At 41.3% G+C, this 26,016-nt stretch overlaps 1 protein-coding gene across 1 annotated transcript in view; it reads right to left on the bottom strand.

Moving 5' to 3' along the window:
• Window positions 1-1,683: 1,683 nt before the first annotated feature.
• Tapt1 (transmembrane anterior posterior transformation 1) overlaps window positions 1,684-26,016 on the bottom strand; it is a 49,502-nt gene continuing 25,169 nt past the window's right edge. Inside the window, exons 4-14 of the mRNA XM_085691920.2 lie at window positions 22,559-22,721; window positions 21,751-21,886; window positions 20,600-20,697; window positions 20,363-20,432; window positions 15,542-15,622; window positions 13,344-13,453; window positions 12,166-12,225; window positions 11,787-11,855; window positions 9,532-9,608; window positions 5,628-5,788; window positions 1,684-3,893 (exon numbers count right to left, since the gene is read on the bottom strand). Of these exons, the coding sequence (XP_085548046.2) occupies window positions 3,664-3,893; window positions 5,628-5,788; window positions 9,532-9,608; window positions 11,787-11,855; window positions 12,166-12,225; window positions 13,344-13,453; window positions 15,542-15,622; window positions 20,363-20,432; window positions 20,600-20,697; window positions 21,751-21,886; window positions 22,559-22,721 (1,255 nt within the window). The 3' untranslated portion in view covers window positions 1,684-3,663. The remainder of the gene's footprint in view (window positions 3,894-5,627; window positions 5,789-9,531; window positions 9,609-11,786; window positions 11,856-12,165; window positions 12,226-13,343; window positions 13,454-15,541; window positions 15,623-20,362; window positions 20,433-20,599; window positions 20,698-21,750; window positions 21,887-22,558; window positions 22,722-26,016) is intronic.

Raw genomic sequence — 26,016 nt, 5'->3', positions numbered from 1 at the left:
AAAACGGCTGAAAGACACTTAGGAAATGTTCAACATCCTTAGTCATCAGAGAAATGCAAATCAAAACAACTCTGAGCTTGTTTATCTTTTAAGAGTTTTCTAAGCTGAACGGCAATTTTGCTTTTCAGAGGCATCCTGAGCCTCAGGTTCTTCATCATGACCCTGCCACTCTGGGGTGTGGTGCAATATACCTGTGGTGGGGAGCAAGCCACCAGCTGCTGGGTCCCAGCAAGCAGGAAGGGGACAGATGTGCAGGTGACTCACAGTACTATGGGTGTTGACTTGAAAATGGCATACCCCCTTCTCCTGCAGCTGCCTTGGCTCATACAATGAGGTGCCATGAAGTTTGGCTGCAGTCCTCTACACAGCATGCAGCAAGGTCAGGTTCTGGCAGGTCAACTAACAGTATGTGGTAAAAAATCCTTTTCCTTTTTTATTTTTTTTTTCAAAGCTCTGGGAAAGTTAAGCAGACAGAACAGGGAAAGATCAGCCTGATGCCACAATATAAACTGTGCTCTCCTTGGCCTGCCGTAAGCCTGAGAGGGCACTTGGCCACTGGGCAGCTGTGGCCAGCGGGCACGCTCTTGTCAGTTGTGCCCAGCAGACAGAAACCTTGATGTTTCTTGCTATCCCTTGCCCAGAAAAGTTTCTGACATAGGAGATAACTAGCAAATCACTGTGGGAAAAAAAAAAAAAACCTAGAGCTGAGACATATGAAAATACAGTAATTTAAAAACAATCGTGAACTTATCTATGTTGAGCTAACAGATGTGGTAGGGCATACACTACAGATGTGGTAGGGCAGATGCTGCAGATGTGGCAGGGCAGATGCTAACAGATGTGGCAGGGCAGACACTACAGATGTGGTAGGGCAGATGCTACAGATGTGGCAGGGCAGACGCTTCAGATGTGGCAGGGCAGACACTGCAGATGTGGCAGGGCAGATGCTGCAGATGTGGTAGGACGGACGCTGCAGCTGTGGTAGGGCACATGCTAACATATGTAGCAGGGCAGATGCTAACAGATGTGGTAGGGCAGACGCTGCAGACGTGGCAGGGCAGATGCTAACAGATGTGGTAGGGCAGACGCTGCAGACGTGGCAGGGCAGATGCTAACAGATGTGGTAGGGCAGACGCTGCAGACGTGGCAGGGCAGATGCTAACAGATGTGGCAGGGCAGATGCTACAGATGTAGTAGGGCACATGCTACAGATGTGGTAGGGCAGATGCTGAGGAGCCAATTCTAGCATGCTTCTTTCAAACACTGGCACAAGTCCACAGGGAGCCAGGGTAAATTCATCAATAGCATTTAGTACTTTGATCTACAGGAAAAGCTAAAATGGGTCTGAAATATGTTGCACCTTAACTAGACTATTTAAACCAAAGTATCATCTTGAATGTGATTCCCATATAACACAAGTACATGCTGACACTGTAACATTAGGATCCCTGTCAAATGTAAACATCTTCATGTAAGAAGAGATACTAATGGTCTATGACCAACATGCAGCCCATCCTTTCAAAAGTTCAAAAACACAACTTTTTTTTTTATCATTTAGGACAAGAGTAACTAAACATAATCAATACAGCTCTAGTATTTATAAACTAGAAATAAGTTCTACACAATGAGACACCCATTCTATCAAATACAATAGTAATAGTTACTAAAAGAAATTCAGCGACCTTTTTAAAAAAGATTACAAAATTGAATTTATTGAGTTTCACACAAGATGCACTTATAAAATTAGTACTGAATGCCATTATGACAGAAGTGAGTATCATCCACACTCCGAACAGCATCTGCAAAGGAAATGCATTCTTCAGAAAAAAACACAGAAACACAAAATCCAAGCGGAAATGAAAGATACATGAAGGCCATGTTCTTGTTCTGATCAGGGCTGCGTTTGGCAAAGCTTTCTCCACACTGCTGCTAGTTGCAATGGACACTTTCTTGATAGTAAAAAGAATATTTTAAAAGTGGGGCCCCACTGAAACACACACAAAAGAACGACAAAACATTTTAAACTTAAAACTGCTTCCTGGCTTTACAAGGCATGTATAACATCTCCAACAGCTATCTTTAGATTCTGTTAGTGCAAATCATTAGAAACCCTCCTGTATTTTAAATGCATAAGCCAAAGCATCAAAACTAGTTTTATATTTATCCAAGATACAGGCAAACCATCTAAAACTTGCCATCTGTGCCTGAAATGTTTGTATGAGAGCAGTTTCACAAGTGAGACAGCAAAGGAAATGCAGTTAAGAGTACCATCTTCTAGACAGTTCAGAAAGCAGAAGTGGTCAATTTTCTTTTTAAGAGAAGTGCAGTAAAGGTTCTCAAGATAAAAATGGGGTGGTGGAAACTTGCCCTTGGATGACACCAACAAATAATGAAGGAGGAACAGCATCTTCATTTCAAACAAAAACCCCAAAGCACCTTTTGGTTGCTATTCTCAGTGTCCACAGTGTAGTACCCTCTTCTATCCCAGTACCCTTTATAGTCTTGTGAGGCACTGTCCCAGCAAAGGCACCCACCACCCCCTTCCCTGATAGAACACAGAGCCATGGAAGGACACATGCATTCTACGAGCCTGGCAAGGTGATGCTGCTCCACCCATTGTGAATACTTTAAAAATGTCACTCAACCAGGCAGTGGTGGCGCACACCTTTAATCCCAGTACTGAGGAGGCAGAGGCAGGGGAATCTCTGTGAGTTCAAGGCCAGCCTGGTCTACAAGAGCTAGTTCCAGGACAGGTTCCAAAGCTACACAGAGAAACCTTGTCTCGAAAAAACCAAATAAAAATGTTACTCAAAACAAAAACCAACAAACTGGCCCGTTGATAGGAACCACTTTGATTTTGTGTATCAACAGCTTTTCAGCCAATTCACCACCAAATCTTTTAGCTTGCAATAACTGATGCAGCTTTAAAATGAAAGAGGGTAACTGCACCTCACAGGTGACACTGCTCTGTGCGTGCATTACAGACTGCCTTTTACTGTGTCACTGTCATTAGTTACCATACAGCTCACACTGTTACACATGACACATGACCTTCATGAAGTAAACGAATGGGACAGCTCTGTTTCCTATAAGATGCTGTTATTCACCATGTATTTATGTAGCCTTTTATTTTGCTTATTAGTTCAGATGTATTGCCAAGGATGACTCTGGTGGTAAGAACATTTATCTGGACTTATATTTAATAATTTTAGTGCTTTGGCAGGTGAAGTCAAGTTTGGAGAGTTTGTGAAGCTGTATGAGGCCAGAAAGATAACCACGGTAAAAGCTTCACAGTTTCCCAGGTATGTCCTTATACTGAAGAGGCCTTGAGGAAAATCCACCATTCAGGAAGCCCAGGCTGACGAGACAAAGGGGCTCCTGCAGTGCTCTCTGGCTCGGTGCCAGCAGTGCCGCTGCTGTTGGCCAAGCAGGAGGAAGTATTCATCTTCCACCAGCATTCCAGTCGAGGCCAGGAGCCGGCGCTGTTCCGTGATCTGCCCTTTTGTCAGGCCACATTACTGGAAGAAAGATACTAAGATTTGCTTGCCATTAATAATTTAAGTTTTTAAATAAATATTTAAGTGCCATTTTTAGCAAGTGTGTCCTGGCGGACCAGCATTTGTGGTCCCAGGGCCCGGCATCTTCACCTCATCAGTTACAACCTCAGTCAATCCGATTCCCACAGATTGTGAACCTGTCTATTTCTAGCAAATCTTTCTTTGAGGATCTGTGTTTTAATTCAGAGTTCTCCTGTGTTATGTCCTTCTCATCGCCATCTGGGGTTGTCAGAAATTGATCAGAATTGCTGGTCACAAGTAAGGGTATGATGTTTTCTTTCTGATGGACAGGCTGGCTGGTGGTGGAAGTGGGCAGGTTCTCTTCTGTGGAAAGGCCTGTGAGAAAGCAGATCCATGGATTAGATGACTCAGCCACAGAAAACGCTTATCAAACACCATGTTTTCAGAGGTGATGGAAAGTATCTGTTTTCTTTCCTCTTAGATAAACAAATGAAAACTAAAAGCATACTGTGTAAGCTGTAATTCATAATAAAGTTCAGAGGCTAGTCATAGTCCATACATCAAAAATTTTACATACACCCATAGGTAATACTACCACCTGATTCTGAAAAGATCCACCTGTCTTTACAGTTCCCTCTTACATGGCCACAAATCAACAGAACTATTGCTTGAGTGGAAAACAGCACTTGCTCCTCACTCCAGACTAAGGGCTAAGTAGACCCTACGGTGCTCCATCTCTTATCTGTACACTGGCTCATCTCAGACCAGTATCATCACCTGCAGAAAGCCCACATCGGAAGGAAGACCCCCGCCTCCTCGTCCTACCCCGGGAATTTAGAAGCCTGGTCTAGGAGGCAGCTGAGCGAGACTGGGACCCACTGACCTCTGATTTATAAATTTACCCTCTTCCCCTTTCCTTCTCCCAGGTGCTGCGGACTGGATTCAGGGCTTCATGCTTGCTAGGTTAAGTGTTCAACCACTGAGCTAACATCCTCAACCCCATTCAATGCCCCTCCCTAGCCCAATTTGATCCTTTTAAGGAAGCTTTAAATTAGAGTGAGCTGTAGATAAACTGCCACTATCTAAGATGCAACCTGGTAAGTTCTGCCATGTATGCAGTCCTGCTGAGACCTTGTCATCTCCTGTGACTCTGAGAAGATGAAGAGCTAAGCCTGTCTTCAGGGTTGACTTCCACCCCTCTTCAGAGCCTGAGTTCAACAACCCCTGAACCATCTCTAGCTTGTAGTCTGTTGACCTCTAGGGCACACTTCACAGACACTCCTCTTCTGTATACTTCATGTGACATGACATGACCCCTCGTCTGATGGCCATCCTCCATTAGACTGGCCCTCTCGAAAGTAAGGACATTACTAACTTCTCGATGTAAGTAAGAGAACCCAGGCTGATGCACCTGCATCTTCGCATCACTGACAGAGCTCAGTGTCTTACAGCGACGTACAATCTAAAACTTGAGCTTCCACTTTAGCTTGAGAAAACACACAGGAACATGACCTTGCTTCAGACCCTGCACCAGCTGGTCTCCTTTACTTTCTCTGGATCAAGCTTTATACTCTCCAGCACGGCTGGGTGCTGTCTGGATGCACTGGCCTCCTCTCCCTTTCAAGTCTAAGTCAAGGGCCTTGCGAGAGTGACAGGGCCCTGTGGTATGGGGAGGTAGGGTCCTCCTAGGCCTCAGACCAAGTCAGCCCTGACCAGCACAGCAGCCACAGGGCTTGTGCTATCCTCTGAACACCGAAGTCTTTCACTGGCTGTGTCTGCAGTGCTTCCCATTCCTGACTGCAATCACTGTGCCTGACACAGGCTCTACCTACTGTTGTTCTTCCCTCCTCCCACTAGTCAGATCCAGTTCACCAGAGCAGGCACAGGGCATTTCCCGTGTGTTGACATGTAATAGGTGCTGAATAACCACCACCAGAACAGTGGGTTAGCCAATGAGAAACAGCGCTGGGCCAGGGATATCTGTCCTAGACTAGAACTTTTACAGGACCCAACAGTGACGCGGAATGAAGCGTGTCTCTAAAACCACTTAGCCTCGGCTGAGCAGTGATTCACTCAGGAGAATTCTGATGACCTCTGACACCAACGTACCTTGAGAGGACTTGCCCTTGTTCTGGGATTTACTGGAGGGTTTGCTGGGAGTGCTGGCTGGGGGAGGATTAAACAGCTTCTCTTCCATCTTGGCTTCCTTCACATATTGACATGACTTGCCCAACAGCACAATGCTGTTAAGTACTTTCAGGGAGATCAACCTTAGACAGAGAACAGAGTTGTGGGAATTCATCTAAATCAGTGGAAGCCAACCTCCTAACCTGCTTCTGGGATGCAGGACAGGGTGAGGGGAGCTGGGCTGGTGAACGTGAGTTCCTTGCACAAAGTTTGAGCTTCCCAAGGCTTTATCACAAAGGAAGACTTCTGATACATTCTAATTCTTGAGAAATTCTATCAGTCAGCAGCTCTTCCTAGTATAGATAAGCCAACATGTATTCTTGTACTGTGAAACAGGTAGATGCAGGTGAGCAAGAAATAAAAGATGATTTTTAATTCCCTATGTGGCATCCGGTATATTATTAGCCATTTGCTCTGCATACATTGTCTGTACCTCCTCACTGTGCAGAAATGGCGCCTATTTATAAGGTTGTGGTAGAGGCAAAGTGGGAGCAGTGTGTGAGTGGAGTCCTTTATGGATGTGGGCAAAATCCTCCAGAGCTGATCAGAAAGAGGAGGACTGGGAGAGACTCAGAGCCATGCTCCGCACAAAGAAATGAAAAGCAAGCCTGCACCTTTATCACTCTGCTATTGTTATGTAACACACACACATACACACACACTACATACATACACACACACTACATACATACACACACACAAACATTCTTCCATGTCGGTTAATGCTCCTATGTGATCTTAAGAATGCTTTGTGGTATGGGCTACATAACAAACACACTGGTAACAGCTCCCATTTCTGGATATATGGATTATTTCTAACATTTTGCTTCTATTAAAAAGTTGGTAATTAAGAAAAGTTAGCTTAAACCTGTACTTTATTAAAATAACTGGCTAACACCTATAATTACAGACATGGAAGGTTTTGGTCAAAAACTAATATTTTAAAACGCCTACTATAATTCTGGTAAAACGATTTAGAGACTGCAGTATCTCATTCCCATCTTCTCACACACTGTGGCTGTGACTGACAGCTTTAGCTGTAAGCTGCTGTTTTTCTGCCCAAGACAAAACACTGTCAGTACCACGGAATTACAAGCCAGTGAGAACCATCAGTGGCTCAACATGCACATGAGTCAATGCACAAAAGAGATGAGGACTCCTGCTTGGTCCTCAGGCCTTACACTCGGGATCTCAGAACACAGCACAGACAGCTCACGGCCCCACAGGTGCAAATTCACTGCCAGTTGCAGGACTCCACACACCATACCGTCACTCCCCCCGTCGTTTCTGTGGTTCTGCCTAAGAAAATTCCATATTTGCCAAACCAACCCCAATTCCAGATTCTAGTCACCCTTTCAGCAGGCCCTCATCTCTCCACCCCTATATGTTGCTTCTGCCACAAGCTTCAATCACAGTAAGTGATAATTCTATTACCTTCCCTGCTTAACCCCAGGTTCTATAACGACACCTGAAGTCGTTGCTTTATATTTCATGTACAAGCAACGTGCATCCAACAGACAAGTGTTAACCCTTCCACTGCCAGCACTTCCATTTCAGCCTTGCTCACCTTTTCCTGGTGGTGCCATTGCTTCCTGACTTTCTTGCTACACTCCAGCCCATTCTCCACATAGGCATTGAATGGTTCTTGCAAAAAACCCTCTTGAGAAAATCTGGAGCTCTCCCCCCTCTGCCATGCACCTTCTTCAAGTCCACCCTCTAGGCTATGCCCTGGACTCCCTGGGTCAAGCACACACACCCTCTAGGCTATGCCCTGGACTCCCTGCCGTGGTCACAGCCCCAGCTGTCCTGCTGTCACTCTCCATCTTCCCCCTCCACAGAAACCCGGGAAATCCACAGCTGAGCTGGCCTATGTGGGGTGCATGGGCATGAGTGTTGCAGAGTGCCTGCCGGTGGGAGCGTGCAGCCCTGAGGACCTCCAGAGGAGAAGGTGGTACGCAGATGAGCAGAGCAGGAAGTCTGATTTCAAAGGCATCACCAGCCTCATGTTTGAGTGTTCTGTGTATCTTCCTGGTCTCACATCCTAGCTGGCGCATGACAAGTTTTCAAGTATGCTATATTTAAGTTCCACTGTCCTGATTTATTGTCAAACTATGAGAGCAATTATCTTTAAACAAAGAAGAACGTGAGTAGGAATAGGGAACCACGCTAAGATCACCAAAGGCAGGATGTGGGAACCTGCACTACAGAAGGAGCGTCATGAGTTTTTCTATTTTTAAGAAATATTTTAGCATCTATTGTAATGTAGTCTAAGTACAATGAAACCTCCTTAAATATCAATCCTCAAAAATAGCACATAGCTCCAATAGCTTCAAGTTTTCAAATTGTCTTTGGTGTGCATTTGGAACACCTCTGGCATATTAGTAAAAGAAGAGAGGAGAGAAAAGGCAAGTATGACTACAGCCAAACGAGGAAGCAGCTCAGGGGAAATGCAGAAAAAGATGGGAAGAGTCCAGAACATGAGAATAACAGTCAATTTTCTGGAATAGGAGTTTTAACTCTTACCTGGAAAAGGAAGTATACAGTAAAATTTCTAATATTGCATAATTTCATGTAAAACCTTAGTGTCCAACAATTTAAGAGTGCTGGACATGGTGGCATGTTGCCAGTAATCCCAGCACTCAGGAGGCAGAGGAAGGAGATCAGGAGTTCAAAACCAGCCTTTGGTACATAGCGAGCTCAAGGCCAGCCTGGGTTAAGTGAGATCCTGTCTCAAAAACAATAAAAAGGTGTGGGGTGGAGATGTAGTTCAGTTAGCAGAGCATATACTCAGCACGCACAAGGCCCTGAGTTCAATGTCCATCACAGCATAAACCATGGTACACACCTGTAACCACAGCACTCAGTCACACCCTGGTGTCACAGCCAGCAGTCACCCAGACACAGCTCTGGAGGAGGAGGGCTAAGACAGGGGCTGGGAAGCACTCATGACTTGCAATGAGTTAGGGATCTCATGTGCAGCCCACAGGAGTGACCATGTCTGATCTGTTGGACAGTCTTGGGTACCTGTCATGTTCCAAACAGTATGTGGGGGCTTGCCATGAGCCAGGCATTATATGAAGAAAGCAGAATACACACACACACACACACACACACACACACACACACACACACACACCAAAACACTCAAACATGAGGCTGGAGGTGCCTTTGAAATCAGACTTCCTGCTCTGCTCATCTGCGCACCACCTTCTCCTCTGGAGGTCCTCAGGGCTGCACGCTCCCATCGGCAGGCACTCTGCAACACTCATGCCCATGCACCCCACATAGGCCAGCTCAGCTGTGGATTTCCCAGATTTCTTTTTGGGCAAAGTCTTAGAACTCAGGCGGGCTCTTTATTTTAGTTCACTTCTTGAAAAATTGAACAATGGCAAAGTAATATTTGACATTTATGGTTATTATAAATTAAATTGTTTACTTCCTGCTTGTGTTTCCCAACCAGAAATGTTAAGCTAGTTGGGATCAACAAATTGGCAAAAGGTTCAGTTGACATTATCAGGTTGATGGGGCACAGGTCCAGTGTGCTGAATATTAAGCTTGGCAAGCACACAGAAAAATCAAAGGTGTTTATGAATATGGAAAAACTAACACAATGAAAGCCCCTTTTCTCCCACCCCCCACCAAATAAAGTATGGGTAGAATATAGATCGTGAACAAAAAGACCTTACTGTAAACTTTGGTTAAAGATTTAATCTTAAGTACATAGAATAGAAAAAATACTTTTGGATGCAATTAGCTTCTATTACATCTTACAGTTATACATAGTTTTCTGTAAAATTGAAACATATTCAAGAATAGTCAATCTTACCCAAAATAGAAGAGTATGACACAGGCATACGACAGGATTCCTTGCACTTTAATTGAGCTTGTTACAACTCTGATGAGCTAGCCAGAAACAAACCAAAACACACAAAAAAACACAACAATAGAGTGATTAGTTAATATTTTAAAACTGCCTTTTCTTCCTTATTTTAATATTTTAGAGTATACTTGCATCTAGGTCGAAGGGCTTGGGTCTAGATTTCCCAATTCATTGGCAATAGGCCTCCTATGGCATCTGTGGTGGCATGGGTTTACACAGGCAAACCCAGCATGCAGTGCAGCTGCCACAGACACTCAGGGCCTCACATGGCCTACTTCACTGACCGTGCTTTTGCTTACACCTAACAGAGCTGTGGGAAACTCAACCCATAAGGTCTGTCTGTCGAAGCTCATCTAATGCTTGTTGGAGGAGAAAATACTGGTTGGACATTTTTCTCATTCCTGCTTTTTTCCTGTCCGTTGTTCAAATTCTTTAAGAGCACCCAGTAACTTGTAGGGACTATAGGGCTGGTGCGGGAGAATTATCTGTATTCTGTCAATCATGTATTTTAATAAAACGCTGATTGGCCAGGCAGGAAGTATAGGCGGGTCAACCAGACAGGAAGTAGAGGCGGGGCAATGAGACTAGGATAAGGCTAGGGAGGAGGAAACTCCCTCCGCAACTCCTGAGCAGAACACCGAAGAGGCAACATGTAAGCTGTCACACTGAGAAAGGTACTGAGCCCATGTGGCTAACATAGATAAGGATAATGGGGTAACATAAGTTATAAGAGCTAATAAGTAGCCTGACCTAATGGGCCAATCAGTTTATAACCTAATGTAGACTCTGTGCTATTTTTTCTTTGGGCTTGCCGGTTTTGGGGTACTGGGCGGGACAGATACCCCAACAAGCTGGCCTTCATGTTACATAGGGCAAAGGAAGACTTACACTATTTAGGAAATTAAGCACACAATTACTTAAAAGCCATGAAGCTCTGTCTCCTTGGCTAAGTGTTATGGCTAACACTTAGTTTCTTATGCAACTGAAGTATTATCCCTGGAGCCTGTTGAATGAATGTGGTGGGAGCAGCTGAGAGAAAACATTTACACATTACAGGTACAGGTCCTGGGAGTGGCTACATGGAAGTGAAGCAGAGACAACTGGCCTCCCCCGGTAATCTAAGATGCTATTGTGATGCCTTAAATATAATTAAGATGTTAGCAATAAAAAGTACAACAGGAATGAGATATGAGACTGGACTGTCATGTGTTCAATCAAGTTTCACTGTGAGAAAAGCACCATGGAACCCTTACCTGTGCCACAGTCTCTAGCAGAGAAAGGGCTGCTACTATTTAACTAATTCTTTTATTAAAAAATAGTTGCACAAGCTACATTTACCCTCATGACTGAATATGTGATTTTTCTAATACCAGGAAATACAAGTAGAAAAATTTGATATGCTATTGTTTTTCAATTTCTTTAACTTTCACTAAATAACCTTTGAAATCCGAGTTTCTCCAAAATTTTAGGAGTTCCTTTTCTAAAAGCAAAAGAAATTTGTTTTACTATATCATAAGCAATTAAAACCATAACAATGTTTAGGATATGGTTATCTATTAAGTTGTTGAAATTTAACATTAAGCCTATCATCACCCACCATCTAAAAACGTTGGATAAAATCTAAATACAGCTGCTATGACTTCAGGTTCTTGTTAGTTGACCTGGACACAAATGCCTTCAGGTCTTTTCATGTTCTGATGCCGGATTCAGTAGTGCGGAAGGTGTAACCACACTGCAACGCTCAGACCTGCTCACCACTCACGCTCTGCAGTCTGCATTTCTTTCCTAGGCATAAATTGCCAGCATTAGATGGATGGCATCTAGCACTTCACTATCAAAGTGCCCTCTAGGAACAGGACGAGTTGTGCTGCCACCTCCATGTTCCAGTAGCCAGAGCAAAGTGCCCACTTTTGGGTATATCTCCATTAGAGAAGAAAATTCTTTACTCAATGGATTAAAAAAAGAATAGCCTCATTGTTAGGAAAACTATTTGGATAAGCAGTCCCTTGATGTCACTTTTCTGCTAGATAGCTCAAAATCCAAAGGAGTAATGATTTTAGAATTTAAGACAAACTCCCCTTTCAAGTTACTTATAATTTTTTAAAATACAAATACCCGTTGAAACAAACTTACTGATAATACATACTGATGTTTTATGATGATGGCCATCTCATCATGAAAACATAAAAGCATGAACTTACTAAGACAGCTAGCGGGAGAGGAATAAATCCCATCCTCCGTGCTACGGAGTCACTGTAGTCTGTATATGCCTGCAGAGAAAGGTGAAAAGGAGTCAGTGGGCTAATCAGTAAGCACTCTGAGCAGATGCAGTGTGAACAGAAGAGAACATGGCACCTGCCCTGTAACTAAGCAGAAGGATGCAGGAGGAACCTGAACTATTACCACACATGTCAAATAAGAAATTACATCATTGCTACACTGTTTCAGACATACGGTAGTCAATGTTATTGCTGTATTAATTATTCAATGTCTAGAAAAAGACAAGTTTAAGTGTTTTATCTGTAGTACATTTAACTACTGAGGAGCTAATTTCAGACAACATTTTAATGAAATGCTTACATTTTTCTGCCGGCTGCTAACAAGGTCAAAAGCAAGGCTGGCTCTATATTCACTGTAGACCTGAAGGCAAATAAGAAAAAAAGTAAGATGTAGTCTAGAACATATACACAGTGGATAGGTTTAGACTTTGTAGATAAAAATGCTTCCTAACTGCTCAGGGACAGATGCAAGATGCTAATGAGCAGTCTGACACCCACAGCTTGAGGAAGATAGTCTAAGCTGCCCTGAGCTCCTACATTCACAGGCTTTTAAAGGATTTGCTTCAAAGAGGAGCAGCAGCCAATGACTATCATTCCCAGAGTTTAGAAGTTACAGAGATGTGGCTGTTTGAAGCAGTGCTATATTGAAAAAATAATTCTTAAAATAAGTTTTTATAAAATAAGTTTTATAACCGTGTATTCAACCACAATAATAACAAAAGTTATTATAGTGAGGGAGACAGAAACGGACTGGACCTTATCAGAGTCATGGTAGCAGCTACTGGGGAGCATCACAACTATATTCTCATTAAAAATGGCATGAATCAACCCTTTAATTTTAATTTCAGGTATTGAGAAAATGACCCTATGAAAAGAGAACCACCCTGTATTGAAAAAGCCAAGAGAGAAAATTATGAATTCATTTTTAATTCCTGCTTTGCTGAAAGGACAGAAACATGCTTCAAGCATTTAGAAAGCAAAAATAGAATGTTGCAACTGATACTCCATTCAGTTTTGAGGTAAACAATAAATAGGCTGTCAAAAATATAACGCAAGAAAATCAAGAGAGCTGTTGAGCCAATTCTCCATGTGGAACTAAGGCTGAGGCTGTGCCATGACACTCCCACCTTCATGTATCTGGACAGTGATTTATAGGCACAGAACTATTTCTACAGATCCTAGAGAAAATGATTACAATATAAAGCAAATCCCTTAAAGCTTCCTCAAGTGAGTTCAGAAGTAAAATGTACAGCTTGTCTCCTAGGAGTTAGGTATATATTTCTCTGTTTATATTCAGAGAAAAAAAATAAAATTTTAAATAGGAAATATTTTGCAAATTAATCAAAGTTTTGGTGTTTCTATTTTAAAATAGATCCAATATGATTTTAATAACTCATAAATACAATAAAATATAGGTTACACCTTTATGATAATATGGAGTCAAGGGAATATTAACTAGGAATTGCTAGAAATACATACATCTGCAGTGATGTCATTGAATTTGGTGATAAAGGCGTGCTTTACAATATCCACAGCAATTTCTGATGCGATCACCATGCAGACATCAGGAAACAAGACCCAAAGATGATCTATAAAGCAGGGAAGAACCAGTTAATTAGACCTCTTCATAGAAAGAACCTGTACCTCAAGCTCCCAGCAGTCTGGAACCTCCACCAGGGAGCACTGCAGTATTTTCAATCACTAGTGGAGAACTAGCATTCTTTAATCTAGCCTTCATTCCAGAGTCACACCAAGTCAAAGGATAATTAATGCTTGTTTAGCAGTTTGCACTATCCTAGCACCACTTTACGCGCAGGCCAGGGTCCACGGAACCTCTGGCCTAGGAGGAAACCTCCTACTGGAGAGATGACTAGGGTAAGTGGTGAAGCCCTTTCCTCCTTGATCACTGTGACTTAAAGATCTGGTTCATTTATTTCAGAGCCACATAGACAAAACTTACCATATCCGCTTACTTTAACTGCTTACTTTTATAGTAAGAGACCTCAATTCAGTGCTACATAACTGATAAACACATCCACAGGCATCCTTCCTAGGCCCCAAACCATAACTGAAGAGATATAAAGCAAAGATGTTTGGAAATGCTAGCAGGGGCTTACAGAAACTCAGCATGGACTCCTGGAGGGCAGGGCCGCCTACATGGCCAACACAGGGCAGTTCTTATGAGTCTGGCAACTTGCGGAAGTTATGAGACTCTTAGAACTCTTAATACCAAATGCTGCCATCTCCTGTTACGTTCTTGGGCAAATTTTTCTAAGCAACTAAATTCTAGTTTCCTCATCTACAAAATGAGAATAACAGAATGTTTGCTTTTCATTACTATAAGATTTAAATGAAGTACTGATATGCAGCAATGCGCTTTCCATAACAAAACAGTATTTTTATTATTAGGAATAAAAGAAAAGGAAATTCCTGGGCACAAAGAAAAAGGAATTAAAAAAAAACAGAAATATCAAAGCATAAAGTCTAAAACTAAAATCATCAAAGCATGGTGTTGGTTTGTCACTGCACAGTGGAGATAAAGGAGACTTAAAGTATGATTATAGGAATTCACACATTCAGTCGTCAGACGGCTCTGGCCTTCCTTTGACATAACAATTCTGTTCCTTTGGGAATGATTCCATCTGGGCTCCCAGGGCCAGCCACACATAGACACTGTCTTTTGTGGTAACTGTGATGATTTTGTAAACACTATGCACCAAAAGCATCTAGGTAGGGACCAGAGAAATGGCTCAGTGGGTAAAGGAATTTGCTAAGCCTGAACTGAGTTCATGCCCAAGAATTGCCCCTGTGGAAGGAGTAAAGTGACTGTCACAAGCTGTTCTCTAACTGCATGAGTGTGCAAGTGAGCATTTGTACACCATGCATGAGTGAGGACATGTGAGCACACATTTTTGAAAGCATGTAGATAACAGCATGTAGATAACTCAGAGTCCGGTGTTTTGCATGAGGGGCTTTCCCACTGTAAATCAAATGGCCTTTGAATCTATTCAGATTAGAACTTGCTAAGACCTACGACTTGACCTAACTGTAAGAAGGTAACCTCTGGAAATGTATTTCCAAACTCAGTATCACTTTATATGTGGTCCTGAATCTTAAATGTCCCTGAAAACAGGGCATAGGTCATGTAAAAAAGCAAGGGCTTCTTTTAGAGGCTTAGGACATCCATAATGTTGGAAGCAACACAAGAAATATGAAACACTGCCTGTTCAATTAAGAACAAACTGTACATGAAGAAAAAAAGCTTGACAATGATCTGAGCTATCTGAGCAAGTTTTGCACTGCAATCACCTTCTACTCCATCAGCTTGTGAGTCCTGTGCATTTCTTAGCACTTTAAGCTGCACAGGGCTGGGCCACTGGTCTCAGATGGGGCATAGCAGTGCCTGGCTGCTAACCAAACAGGTGAATATTTGTGCAATTCTGACAACTTTTTGTCAGCCAGGATCAGGAGTGAATATAAGCAACATAATTGCTGATTTACTCTATTTCTACAATTCACCCCTATTTAAAAAATGATAAATGCAAGGAAGATCAAAGGCTCTAGTCTTAACGGGAACCAGAGTAACCACACTCTGGCATGTGTCATTACTACCCAGCCTTGGTTTATTTTAAAAGTAAACTTTACAGGATACCATATGTGATTCAAGAGGCACTTACCTGGATTCCAAGAAAACTGTTCCATGTTTCTTAAGCACACTATTAGCAAGAGTACATAATTTGTGAATCGTTCCTTAATATCTAAAAAAAAAGGAGAGATTGAACATTAAGTGTTAAACTATATTAAATAGGGAAATAATTAAAATAATTTTATTAAAACATTTGTTACAAAATAAAGTGTTTTTTGGAACTCCTGGAATTCCCTTTTAGATACCAAAATTCACAGTGTTCAAGTCCCTCAAACAAAACACAGTATTATCTATCTGGACATCACCTTCTGTCATATGCTCAAAGTCATCCCCATTCTTAATAATATTTGATACAACTTAAGAACAATGTGTAAAGTTGTTATGATACAACATTACATAGGAAACAGTGACAAGAAAGTCTTTACATGTTTAACCAAAATGTGACTTCTGTTTAGAATTTCCTACAGCCATAAAGGACTCACAGCTGAATGTGTGTGCGCGCGTGCACACACACACGTGCACACATGTGCACATATCCCCAATCTGTGCAAATCATTACTTCGTTTCCCAACATATTTCTAGTATGGAAATTTTAAAAAATTAAAATGTTCAAATTGGGTCATTAAATGCCTCCAACCAGGAAGAAAATGAAAAAGTAAATAAGGACTGCGAGGGATGCGATCACCCACTGATACAAGGGGACAGATCTAATGAGAGTTCACCAAGGCCAGTTGGACTGGGACTGAAGGAGCACGTGATCCAACCAGATTCTCTGAATGTGGCCGGATTCTCTGAATGTGGCTGGCCCGGACTCTTTCTGAAAAGCCATTGACAATGACACTGGGACTTGTTTCCTCTGCATATACTGTGGATTTTGGGGATCCAGTCTGTTCGGATACTCACCTTCCTGGACCTGGAGGGAAGAGGGAGGAACTTGAACTTCCCACAGGGCAGGAAACCCTGACTGCTCTTAGGGATGGAGAGGGAGGAGGAGAGGGAGTGGGGGGAGTGGGAGGGTGTTGGGAGGAGGGGCGGAAATGGAAACTTTTATAATTTAATAAAATTACTTTCTAAAAAAAAATGCCTCCAACCGTCTTTGGGAATACATGACAAGTGTTTTCATTTTATAGAAGGAAAATAGAATCACAGAATAAAATACAAGACTTTGTGTGCTTCCAGGAAATATCTAACCTGGTAGTGAATGTGTATGCAATTTCCTACTTAAGAGAATGCTGGCATTGTAGCAGCACTGCTCGGTGGTATGCAGAGAATTTCTTTTGTGTGTGTGTTTATGCAGGTTTCACAGAGGTGTTTGCCCTAAGTTAATAACTAGCCAATTAATTGGAACGAATCCAGTGAAAACCAAGAATTGAATTCTTGCCAGAGACAGTTTATATATTTATTTTTTTTTCAGCTGTTACTTTCTTCTAGGAGTCAAGAAATAAATACGTGTGACAGTGAGTGTGAACCATATGTGTGTCTCTGTGTGCCTGGGAGCTGTGCTTAGGACTCTCACTCACACAGCATAGCTTCCATACCACCTGACTGTGGCACCGCCTGCCAGCACCATGCATCTCATTGTCACCTCAGTGTCCTCTAAGGATTGTCCTTGCCTCACCATTTCCCACTGCTGCAGCTCTACAACATGACTGGACTTTCCCTCCACTGCAAATCCTCTCAGGTGAGCTACCTTTACTGTCTGTGCCTTCCCTAAGTTCTTGAACTCTTCCAGTCAGAGCCGGTACCTGCCTTTCCAGATCTGCCAAGCTTCTCATTTGTGGGTCTGAACTGGGCCTTTAACCCCTTGTGGACAAGCTTCTCATTTGTGGGTCTGAACTGGGCCTTTAACCCCTTGTGGACACAAATGCTGTGCTATCCGTGAAACCAGTCTATAAATCCTTACACAATACCATTTGTATGGTAGATACAGCAATGAGTTTTGAGGTGTGGAGTACAGATACACCCCCTTTGAAATGCATACTAAAACTGGAAAAGCATGTGAGATTTTTAAGTGCATGTTCTGAGTAGCTCCACAACATCCGTGCACACGCTCTCACGTGGTCTCAAAGGGGCTGCACCTTAAAGTCTGTCCTAGCATAGTGCCTAGCAAAGTCAGTCCAAGGGGAGAACATACTCTCTGTGCTTCATTAGAAATGGATCTGAATTTGTGGGGGTGCTTTTCTTAATGTACCTTTAACTGGAATTTTATATAGCTATTCACAAATCTGTCTCTGTATGTGTGCTGACTTCTAATTTTCATTCACAAAGTTAAAGAAATGTACTCATTTTAACCGTACTACTAAGAATGGCTCTATAAGACAAACTTGGTTCTTAACCCAATTATCTGGAAGGAAACTGAGCACATATCATTTGAAGCAAGAAAACTGGGTTGCTGAGATAATGGAGCCAGAATGATAGCAGTATTTAAGCTTGTATCCAACTCTTGCACATAGAAGCTACAACATACAACACTCACAGCCATGTCAGCTGGAAGGGCACTGATGGGAGAGGAAAAAACTCTGTTCAGGTACTCTTGAGAAAAACAGTTTAGAAGACAGTGATCCAAAATATGAAAAAATGAATAAAAATCAACCATTTTTGATGGGTAAATACTAGTTTGTAATATGAAAAATGTCAATTTTAAATAGTAAGAAAAGTTGACAAAATAAAAATTAAATTTTTACTTCAAAAATCTATCAACCTAAGTATGAAATGAAACCCTGGAATATTAAAAAGAAGTTTTATTCTGGTACTTTCTACTTTTTTATATTTTAATGTTTTACATGCATCTTGAAGTAAAGGCTTTATTTACATAAACTGAGCTCTGCTAAAACATATCTCAAAGCTTTAAAAAGGGGTTTTCCTAGTGAAGTAAAATCTATAAATGCCACTGTGGCTCAGAGCTTTCAGACCCATCATTGAAAGGCCCACAGAACTGTCTAAAGACCCATCATGGACAGCCCCACAGAACTGTCTAGACCTTACTAATTTCTCATTTGTTCTTTTATTCTTTGAAAAGTTTTCAAATTTACAATTCTAAGCTGTTTGCTTTAATTTATTCATCCATCTTTATTTTTGTCATTAATTTCCATACAATGAAATGCACAGATCTTGAGTACATAGGTTGGTAACGTCTGGTGCCCCTTTAACTAGAAACGGAAGAGTTCTACCATCAAGAAAGTTCCTTTGACCCTTCCTCCAGTCATGTCCCATCCCCAACAAGTAACCACTCTCATTTCTGTCATCATAAATTAATTCTGTCTGATTGCAGACCTCAGAAAAATAAAATTAAATCACACTTTTTGAGGCTGGTGTTTGTTGATGAACACAATGCTAGAGGTGTACATAGTAGGCTATATCAGTAATTCATTTTTCCTTTATTTTTATTTAATTTGTTTGGCATTATGTGAATGTGCTGAAGTTTGTATAGTTTATGGAGGCCAGAGGTGGTTTTGCTAAGGATCTATACGCCTCTTTCGAAAGGGACTTTCACTGTGCTGAGGGTCACTGAGTAGGTCAGGTTGGCTGCCAGGAGCCTCAGGGATCCACCTGTCTTCTTCCCCAAGGCTAAGATTAAAAGCGTATGCCCCTCACCCAGAGTTATAAGTGCTCTCAGGTCAGGGTGGCAAAGCACTTTAGCAACCAGGCTATTTCCAGCCTTCATTTCCATTACTTGCTGAGTAGTATTACACGGTTTGTATGAACGACCATTTATTTATGGTTTGGTTGATCCTGGGTCATTTCCATTTTGGGGCTACTCTTAAGAGTAGAGTTGCCAAACTAACTCCCAGTGCTGAATTACAGGGAGTGTGGACACTGAGGCGGAAGTTGTTCCAAAGCTTTCCAGAGTTGTTGCAATGTTTACACTCACACTCACCATCAAGGCACGAGAGCCAGTTAGTGCCTGTCTTGCCACGATAGGGCACTGGCAGCCTACAAGAGCATTCTCGTGGCCATGTGGTAACGTCTCATTTGATTTTCCTTTGTATTTTCCCAGTGATATTTTCCCTAATAATGCTAGGAACATTTGTGAGAACATACTGGCCATTCGAAAATTTTCATTTTCAAAATCTAAGTCTTTTGCTCCTCTAAATCAGATCACTCTTTCATAATTAATTGGCAGAATTTGCAATACATATTCAGGGATAATAAAGTCCTTTTTCCGATATACATAACCTCAACCTTTTTCTCTTAACATAAATGTGATATGCCTTTTCATTTAAAAAAAAATGCTTTTCCTTCATTTTCATTTTGTGTGCCTGGGTGTTTTGCGTATGGGTACATCTGTGCTCCACGTACTTTCAGTGCCTGGGGAGACCAGAACGGGTGTTGGCTCTTCTGGGACTGGAGTTACAGACACAGGTCCTCTGAAAGAGCAGCCAGTGCTCTTAAGCTTTAAGCCATCTCTTCAGTCCCTGTCTTTTCATTTTTAATCAGCATATATATTTTAAATTTTGAAATTCAACTTTTATATTGTCCTGATGGTTACTAATTTATTTGCGCAGTCTCTAAAAATATTCCCCTATACTTGTGGATATAGTCTCCCATATTTTATTTCAGAAACTTTAAGATGTAGCACTTATACTAATGGCAACAAAACATTTTGAATTAACTTGTTTGGAGGAGGACAGAGGTCAAAGTTCCTTCATTTGATATTTATCCAGATGTTAACACCACTAGGTGAAAAATACCGCACTAAATACGGATCTGTTTTAGAAAATACAATTTTTAAAACTTTAAAAATTATTTTAAAATACAATTAATTTTCATTAAAATGTTATTTAACGTTGATGGTAATGAGTCACTTTCAACAAATGTTAATTAGAGCTACAATCAGAATCTGACTACTTACCACTATTTGACATCTGAAAGAGATTGTTCTTTTCAAACTTCTTGAAAACACTTCCTTTAATTTCAACAAACTGAAATAGCAACAGAAATACCGTCTTTGTCACTTCAACAGTTGTAAAATCAACTCTCTCCACAAAAAGCTTCTTAGGATAAGAGCAAGCAAAGAATTGGTTTCGTGCACAGTGCTCATGTGAACGCCCTTCCTAACTAACAATAGAAAGCAGAATTTTGCACTTACATTGTTGGACATCATGATAGTAAGCAGTGACTTGTTGTGTGAGTTGAAAGCCACATTGAGTGTCGTTGCTTGAACCATTATGAGAATTGCATGTAGAACTAACAGTAAGTCAAGGAAAAAACATGTTTTCAGAATTATTAACACACTATCAAAAATGGGAGAAATGATCTTATCTTCTAAATCAAATCTGACTAATATTTTCTTATCATGTCACAATTTTCCTGTTATCTATTTGGCATAGATTTGATAAAGTAAATATTCTCCATGTGAAACAAACAGAAGCAGAGGAAACCTGTAATTCACTATATAAAACTGAACCCCTGGTGCCTGGCATAGTACCTAAGAAGAAGTAAACCTTCAAAACGGTGTTAAATAAATGGAAGAAATCATGGTAAGCGAAGAGAGAAGAGATGAAGAGATATAAATCTGAATTATAATTCAAAGTTTTAAAAGTGAACACAGAGTTAGTGCTGAATAGCTTTTCATTGGTTACTCAAATGATACAGAAGATTAAAATGGTAAGAAATGTCTTAGATTGTTCTTCATGTTATGCAGAATTATATCATATTGCACATGGGAATAATTTACCTTTGTTCCACTAAAATGGGAACAAGCTTTGTCCCATTTTGTACCCAAGTATTAATTTCTTCAAAGTGTCACTGACAGTGGGGAAAGATATGATAGAGTCCTGTGAGTGAGTACAGGTTTCACAGACATGCATGTGTATGTGAATCTATGTGAGGGTAAACACAAGTACAAGTATGCACACATGTACAGGCACACACAAATATGGGAAAGTACTTGTTTTCCAAAAGAAATACTTGAAAAGACAATATGCACACACAGACACATACAAAATCTCCATAATTATATCATGCAAATCACAAACTTAAAGAAAGCTGTTAAGCATAAGAGTCACACAGCTATAGAGAGACATCTCCCATAATCAACCAATCACAGGAAAAAGCAGTTGGGCATGCAGAAGGCCTTAAACTAATTTACAATGGATATTACAACCAATTTTTCAAAAGGAATCAGGGATTTCATTTTAATCTTCACATACACACCATTTCAAGCAGGGATAGGTAAAGAAATAAAATAGGGTAGAATCACGCTGGTGGCTGAAATGTCCACTAAGTCAAAAAGGATACAGACATAGAGAACAGCCATGAAAAAGTGAGGGATAACTCCGATGTGTGCTCTTTTTCTTTCTTTAGGCTCTGTGGCTGTCCAGTAGAGAGCATCTAAGATATCTTGTCCAAACGAGGAGAACAGACGGTCAGCTACCTGCAGAGAGAAATTGTGGGAAAGTTTTTTAACTGCTCATTTAAGTACTTTGCCAGCAATCAGTTGAAAATCCATCATTAGAAACCTGAGTTTTACAGTTCTGGATGGAAAGCTGAAAAAGAGCAAAGCTTATCATTTCCTCTACATACTCCTGGCTCAGCCAAGTACTCAATACACGGGGGGGACTCAGAATTGGCCTTGTCAAATTAGCCATTTGTAAAAAACAAAACCAAACAAACAAAAAGCAAACACAAAACAAAAAAAAATAAAAACTTAAAAAAATTGAGAAACTTAAACTAAAAAGTTCAAAGCAATTTACATTTAGTATACCAAGCTCATAATTAACAGTCACTTAAAGTTACTTGTAACAAAAGACAACAACAAAAACCCCACTAGGCAAGGGGGTTTCCAATGAATGTGCAGTGTGACAGCATGCGTTCTCAGAACTGTGCAGTGGGAATCTTGCCTTTACCTGGAGGAAACACCTGTCTTTGAGGAGCTGCTCCCTTCACTGATCCAGGACCAGTGTATCAGGCGTCACCTCCATAAAAGCTTAGCTCCCAAGACCCTCAGGTGATGAAGCCCCTTTGCCAGAAGCTACAGCAAGCTCTTCTCCCCACTCCCTCTACACTGCTAGACTGCGGCCAGTGCGCAGGCAGCAAGCGGCCTCACCTCCAGCATGTTGTAGATGATGTAGAGCTTGATGACAGACTGCCCTCTTATCAGGTGGTACATCATGGAGTAGTCAACATAGTGCATCATAAAATAGCACATTATCAAGATGACACCCTTCAAAATGTCACACACCTGCGCAGGTTGAAGCAAACGTCTGTCCCTGAAACATACAAGTAATGGAAATAGGAGTTTTACTCTATGTGTTCTCAAAGCAAGTCATCTTTACTGGACATACAACGGCATACCAAAGTCACAGTGAAAATCAGGCTGACGCTATAAAATTTTTTCACAAGGACAGCCACCCAGAAGACTGTAACAGGACACTTTCTGTTGTGTGCACAGTATAAAGACGTTATCCTAGAAGTAGATCAGAACTGAAGAGAGTGGGCAGGCACCGGCTGCTGCTCGTGCTTTAAGACAGCAGCTTTCCGGGGATGGCAAAGCTCCCTGTAGTCCCGGCCACTGGACCAGCCTGCCCAGCTCAGTGGGTGCGCTACGCACACCACTCTGCACCTTGTCCACTCTATTTAGCGGGCCACATAGAGAGTCTGAGGTGAGTGCTGGAATTACAACCATGTCCAGCTCTACATTCTTCATAGTGGTTCAAAGGATCTCACATCTTTATGGTAAAGTAATGTAGGTCCTCCCAGAACACATAATTTTTCCAGCTCATTCTTGACAAATTTCTACTCTTTTCTCACTACAAGCTAGCACAATAGACATGTCTCATAAGTAAAAATGTATCTGTATTATAAATTCTAAAGTTCTAGGTGTAAAGTTACATTCACTTGATATTTTGGTAGAAACAACTAATGTGGCCTCTATCGGGTTGCATCAATTTACACTTCTGCTAGCAATGTATTGAGAAGCCTGTGGTCTATAAGCTCCAAAACAACACGTGGTCAACTCCTGGATTCCTGCCAGTTGCATTGTGAACACCAAAACCCAGTATAGTTTCAATGTTACTTCAGGAGTAGAGCTGGTACGAGGTGAAGCTCTACTCCTGAGCCTTGCTCATGCAAGTCAAGTACTCTACCACTGAACCATACCACCATTTAAAATAATCTTAAAAAATATTTTGAGCCAAGTATCATTAAGGTATCTTGGAAGGCTTTGAACTTGCAATCTTTCTGCCCTGGCCTCCCAAATAGCTTGAATTATAGGCCTATGCTACTAGGTCTTGCTCTGAATGACTCATTTAAATTTTTAAGATTTATCTAAATTTCTAATGAATTCTTTCCTCATATCTTCTTTTCTTCTTTTTCTCTCGTTTTTTGGTACAGGCTTGTAGGACAATCTTTTACTGCAGAAGTTAGTTCTTTGTGACATGACTTGAATTTTTTCACAATTAAATGAGTCGATTCTTCCTTCTGAGACCAGATCATAAAAACTAAACCTAAGTTATAGAAGAAAACAATAAGATGGAGAAACAAACAGAAAAGAAATTTAGAATTCCCTTTTACTGGACCTAACATTTTCATGACAAGAATGAGTCTGTTTGAGTCTGCTGCGAGCTTATTTCTCTGGATCAATGTTCAGACTTCTGTTTTGGCAGCTTTTACCTACAGTGCATTCTTTAGGAGCTGTGGCCTCTTCATCTTTACCAACAGTTGCCACTTCAAGACGGTGTGGGTGGAACTCATGACCTCTGAGCTGCACACCTACCTCTTGGGAGTTTCTTGGCTATCTGTTCTGTTCAGCTCCTTCCCAGCAGCTCAAATGAGCAGGACTTTTCCAAAAGAACGTGTAAGTCTTTTAAACTGTTCCTACCACTAGGCTGCACTGCAGCTCTGAAAGCAGCTGTCATAGGACTGCAGTTCCATGGGTTATCAGCAAGTTTGCAAACAATAAGGGACACTGCAGGTATGAAAAGGACACATTCAGTAAGGGTTATAAGTAGATGGGAAGACATTCTAGTGACCCTATATGGAGACAAGCCTGGCTTCCTTAGTCAGATCACATGTCCTCCAACAGATGTCGAATTCTGACTGGTCTTTGCAGCTCAAGTTAGAGCTCTGGGCGGAAGTGCAGCCAGCACAGTCACCATCATTACTTCTATCCCGACTTTCCTTTCTCCAGTGCTGTTCCCCTCCCTCCCACAGAAATCCCTGGCTCACTCTCATGGAAAGCAAGGTACATTTTATCTTCCACTTCCCACACACCCAATTTAGAGCACACTCTCTACCAAGGGCTAAGTGATAATACCAGAGATTTCATGCCCCACTCCACACGAGGCTAGGACTGGGGGGCAGGGATTCTTCTGTCAAAAGCAAATACATTTCAAGTTCAAATATCAGGAGGAGACATGCTGAACAGTCTGCATTCCTGGGCTAGGGTGCTTGTTGTCCCACTAACATCCAGGAAAGACACTGAGAGGCATCAATGCAGGTATGGCTCTAACAACCACTGACTTTCAACACTTTAAAAATGAACCTCTAGGGGCTGGAAGAGATGGCTCCGAGGTTAAGAGCACTGCCTCATCTTCCAAAGGTCCTGAATTCAATTCCAAGCAACCACATGGTAGCTCACAACCATCTATGAGATCTGGTATTCTCTTCTGACCTGCAGTCATATATACAGGCAGAACACTGCATACAAAATAAATAAATAATTTTAAAAACTGAACCTCCAAACTGATACAAGTCAGCAATTTACTGTTTTGTACTTGTCAGCAAACTTAATGTTATAAAATTTATCATTTGGAAAAGTTACTGCATTAAGACACAAGCATACGTCTCATTTTATTAATTTCTAAAACACACTATAAAAAAAAACAGGACAATATACACTACTCTGGTTCCTCAGCTGTCTGTCACTGTCTGCTCTGGTGAACTCTTCGACTAATAACATCTTAACTGGCTGCTATGGTGACTAGAGGTCAAAATTAAGGACTACTATTCAAATACAGCACAAAACATGATTCACAGCCCTGTAAACGAGGCTCTTCTTCCACACCTGCTGTTAATAAAAAAGGAAAGTAGCAAAGAGAAAACAACAAACTCACTTCTCAAGTGGCATCTTACAAGATACCTGCATGCACCACACTTCTCTGAGATCTAACCTCACAAATGAGTTTATCTGATTAAAGTAACTTGAACCAAACACAGCATTTGCTCCTCTCTGCCAGGATATTTTTAGATGACTACCAGTTAGCATTATCAACGCCGTAAGAAGCTTATCTATAATGCTGCCAATCAACCTGGAACGGACACCTGAACAACCTTTCAGGCTGAGATTGTAGTTCCAATGGCTGTTGAAGAGCAGCTGTGGTCAGCTCCTTTCGCAAATGCTGGAAATCTCAAGAGCATGCTGGACAAAATAAAAAAATAAAAAAAATCCAAAAAAACCCACACTAATCTAATATAGTTTAGGATTATGGTTTGATTACAAGCCATGGGATGACAAGCTTAACTAAATAAGATATTCAATAGAACTTAAAATAAAAATACGATATT

This window comes from Myodes glareolus, chromosome 8 (assembly GCF_982192425.1).
Source record: "Myodes glareolus chromosome 8, mMyoGla1.1, whole genome shotgun sequence".
In the NCBI taxonomy this organism is placed as follows: Eukaryota; Metazoa; Chordata; class Mammalia; order Rodentia; family Cricetidae; genus Myodes; species Myodes glareolus.
This window is presented reverse-complemented; position numbering and strand designations above follow the sequence as displayed.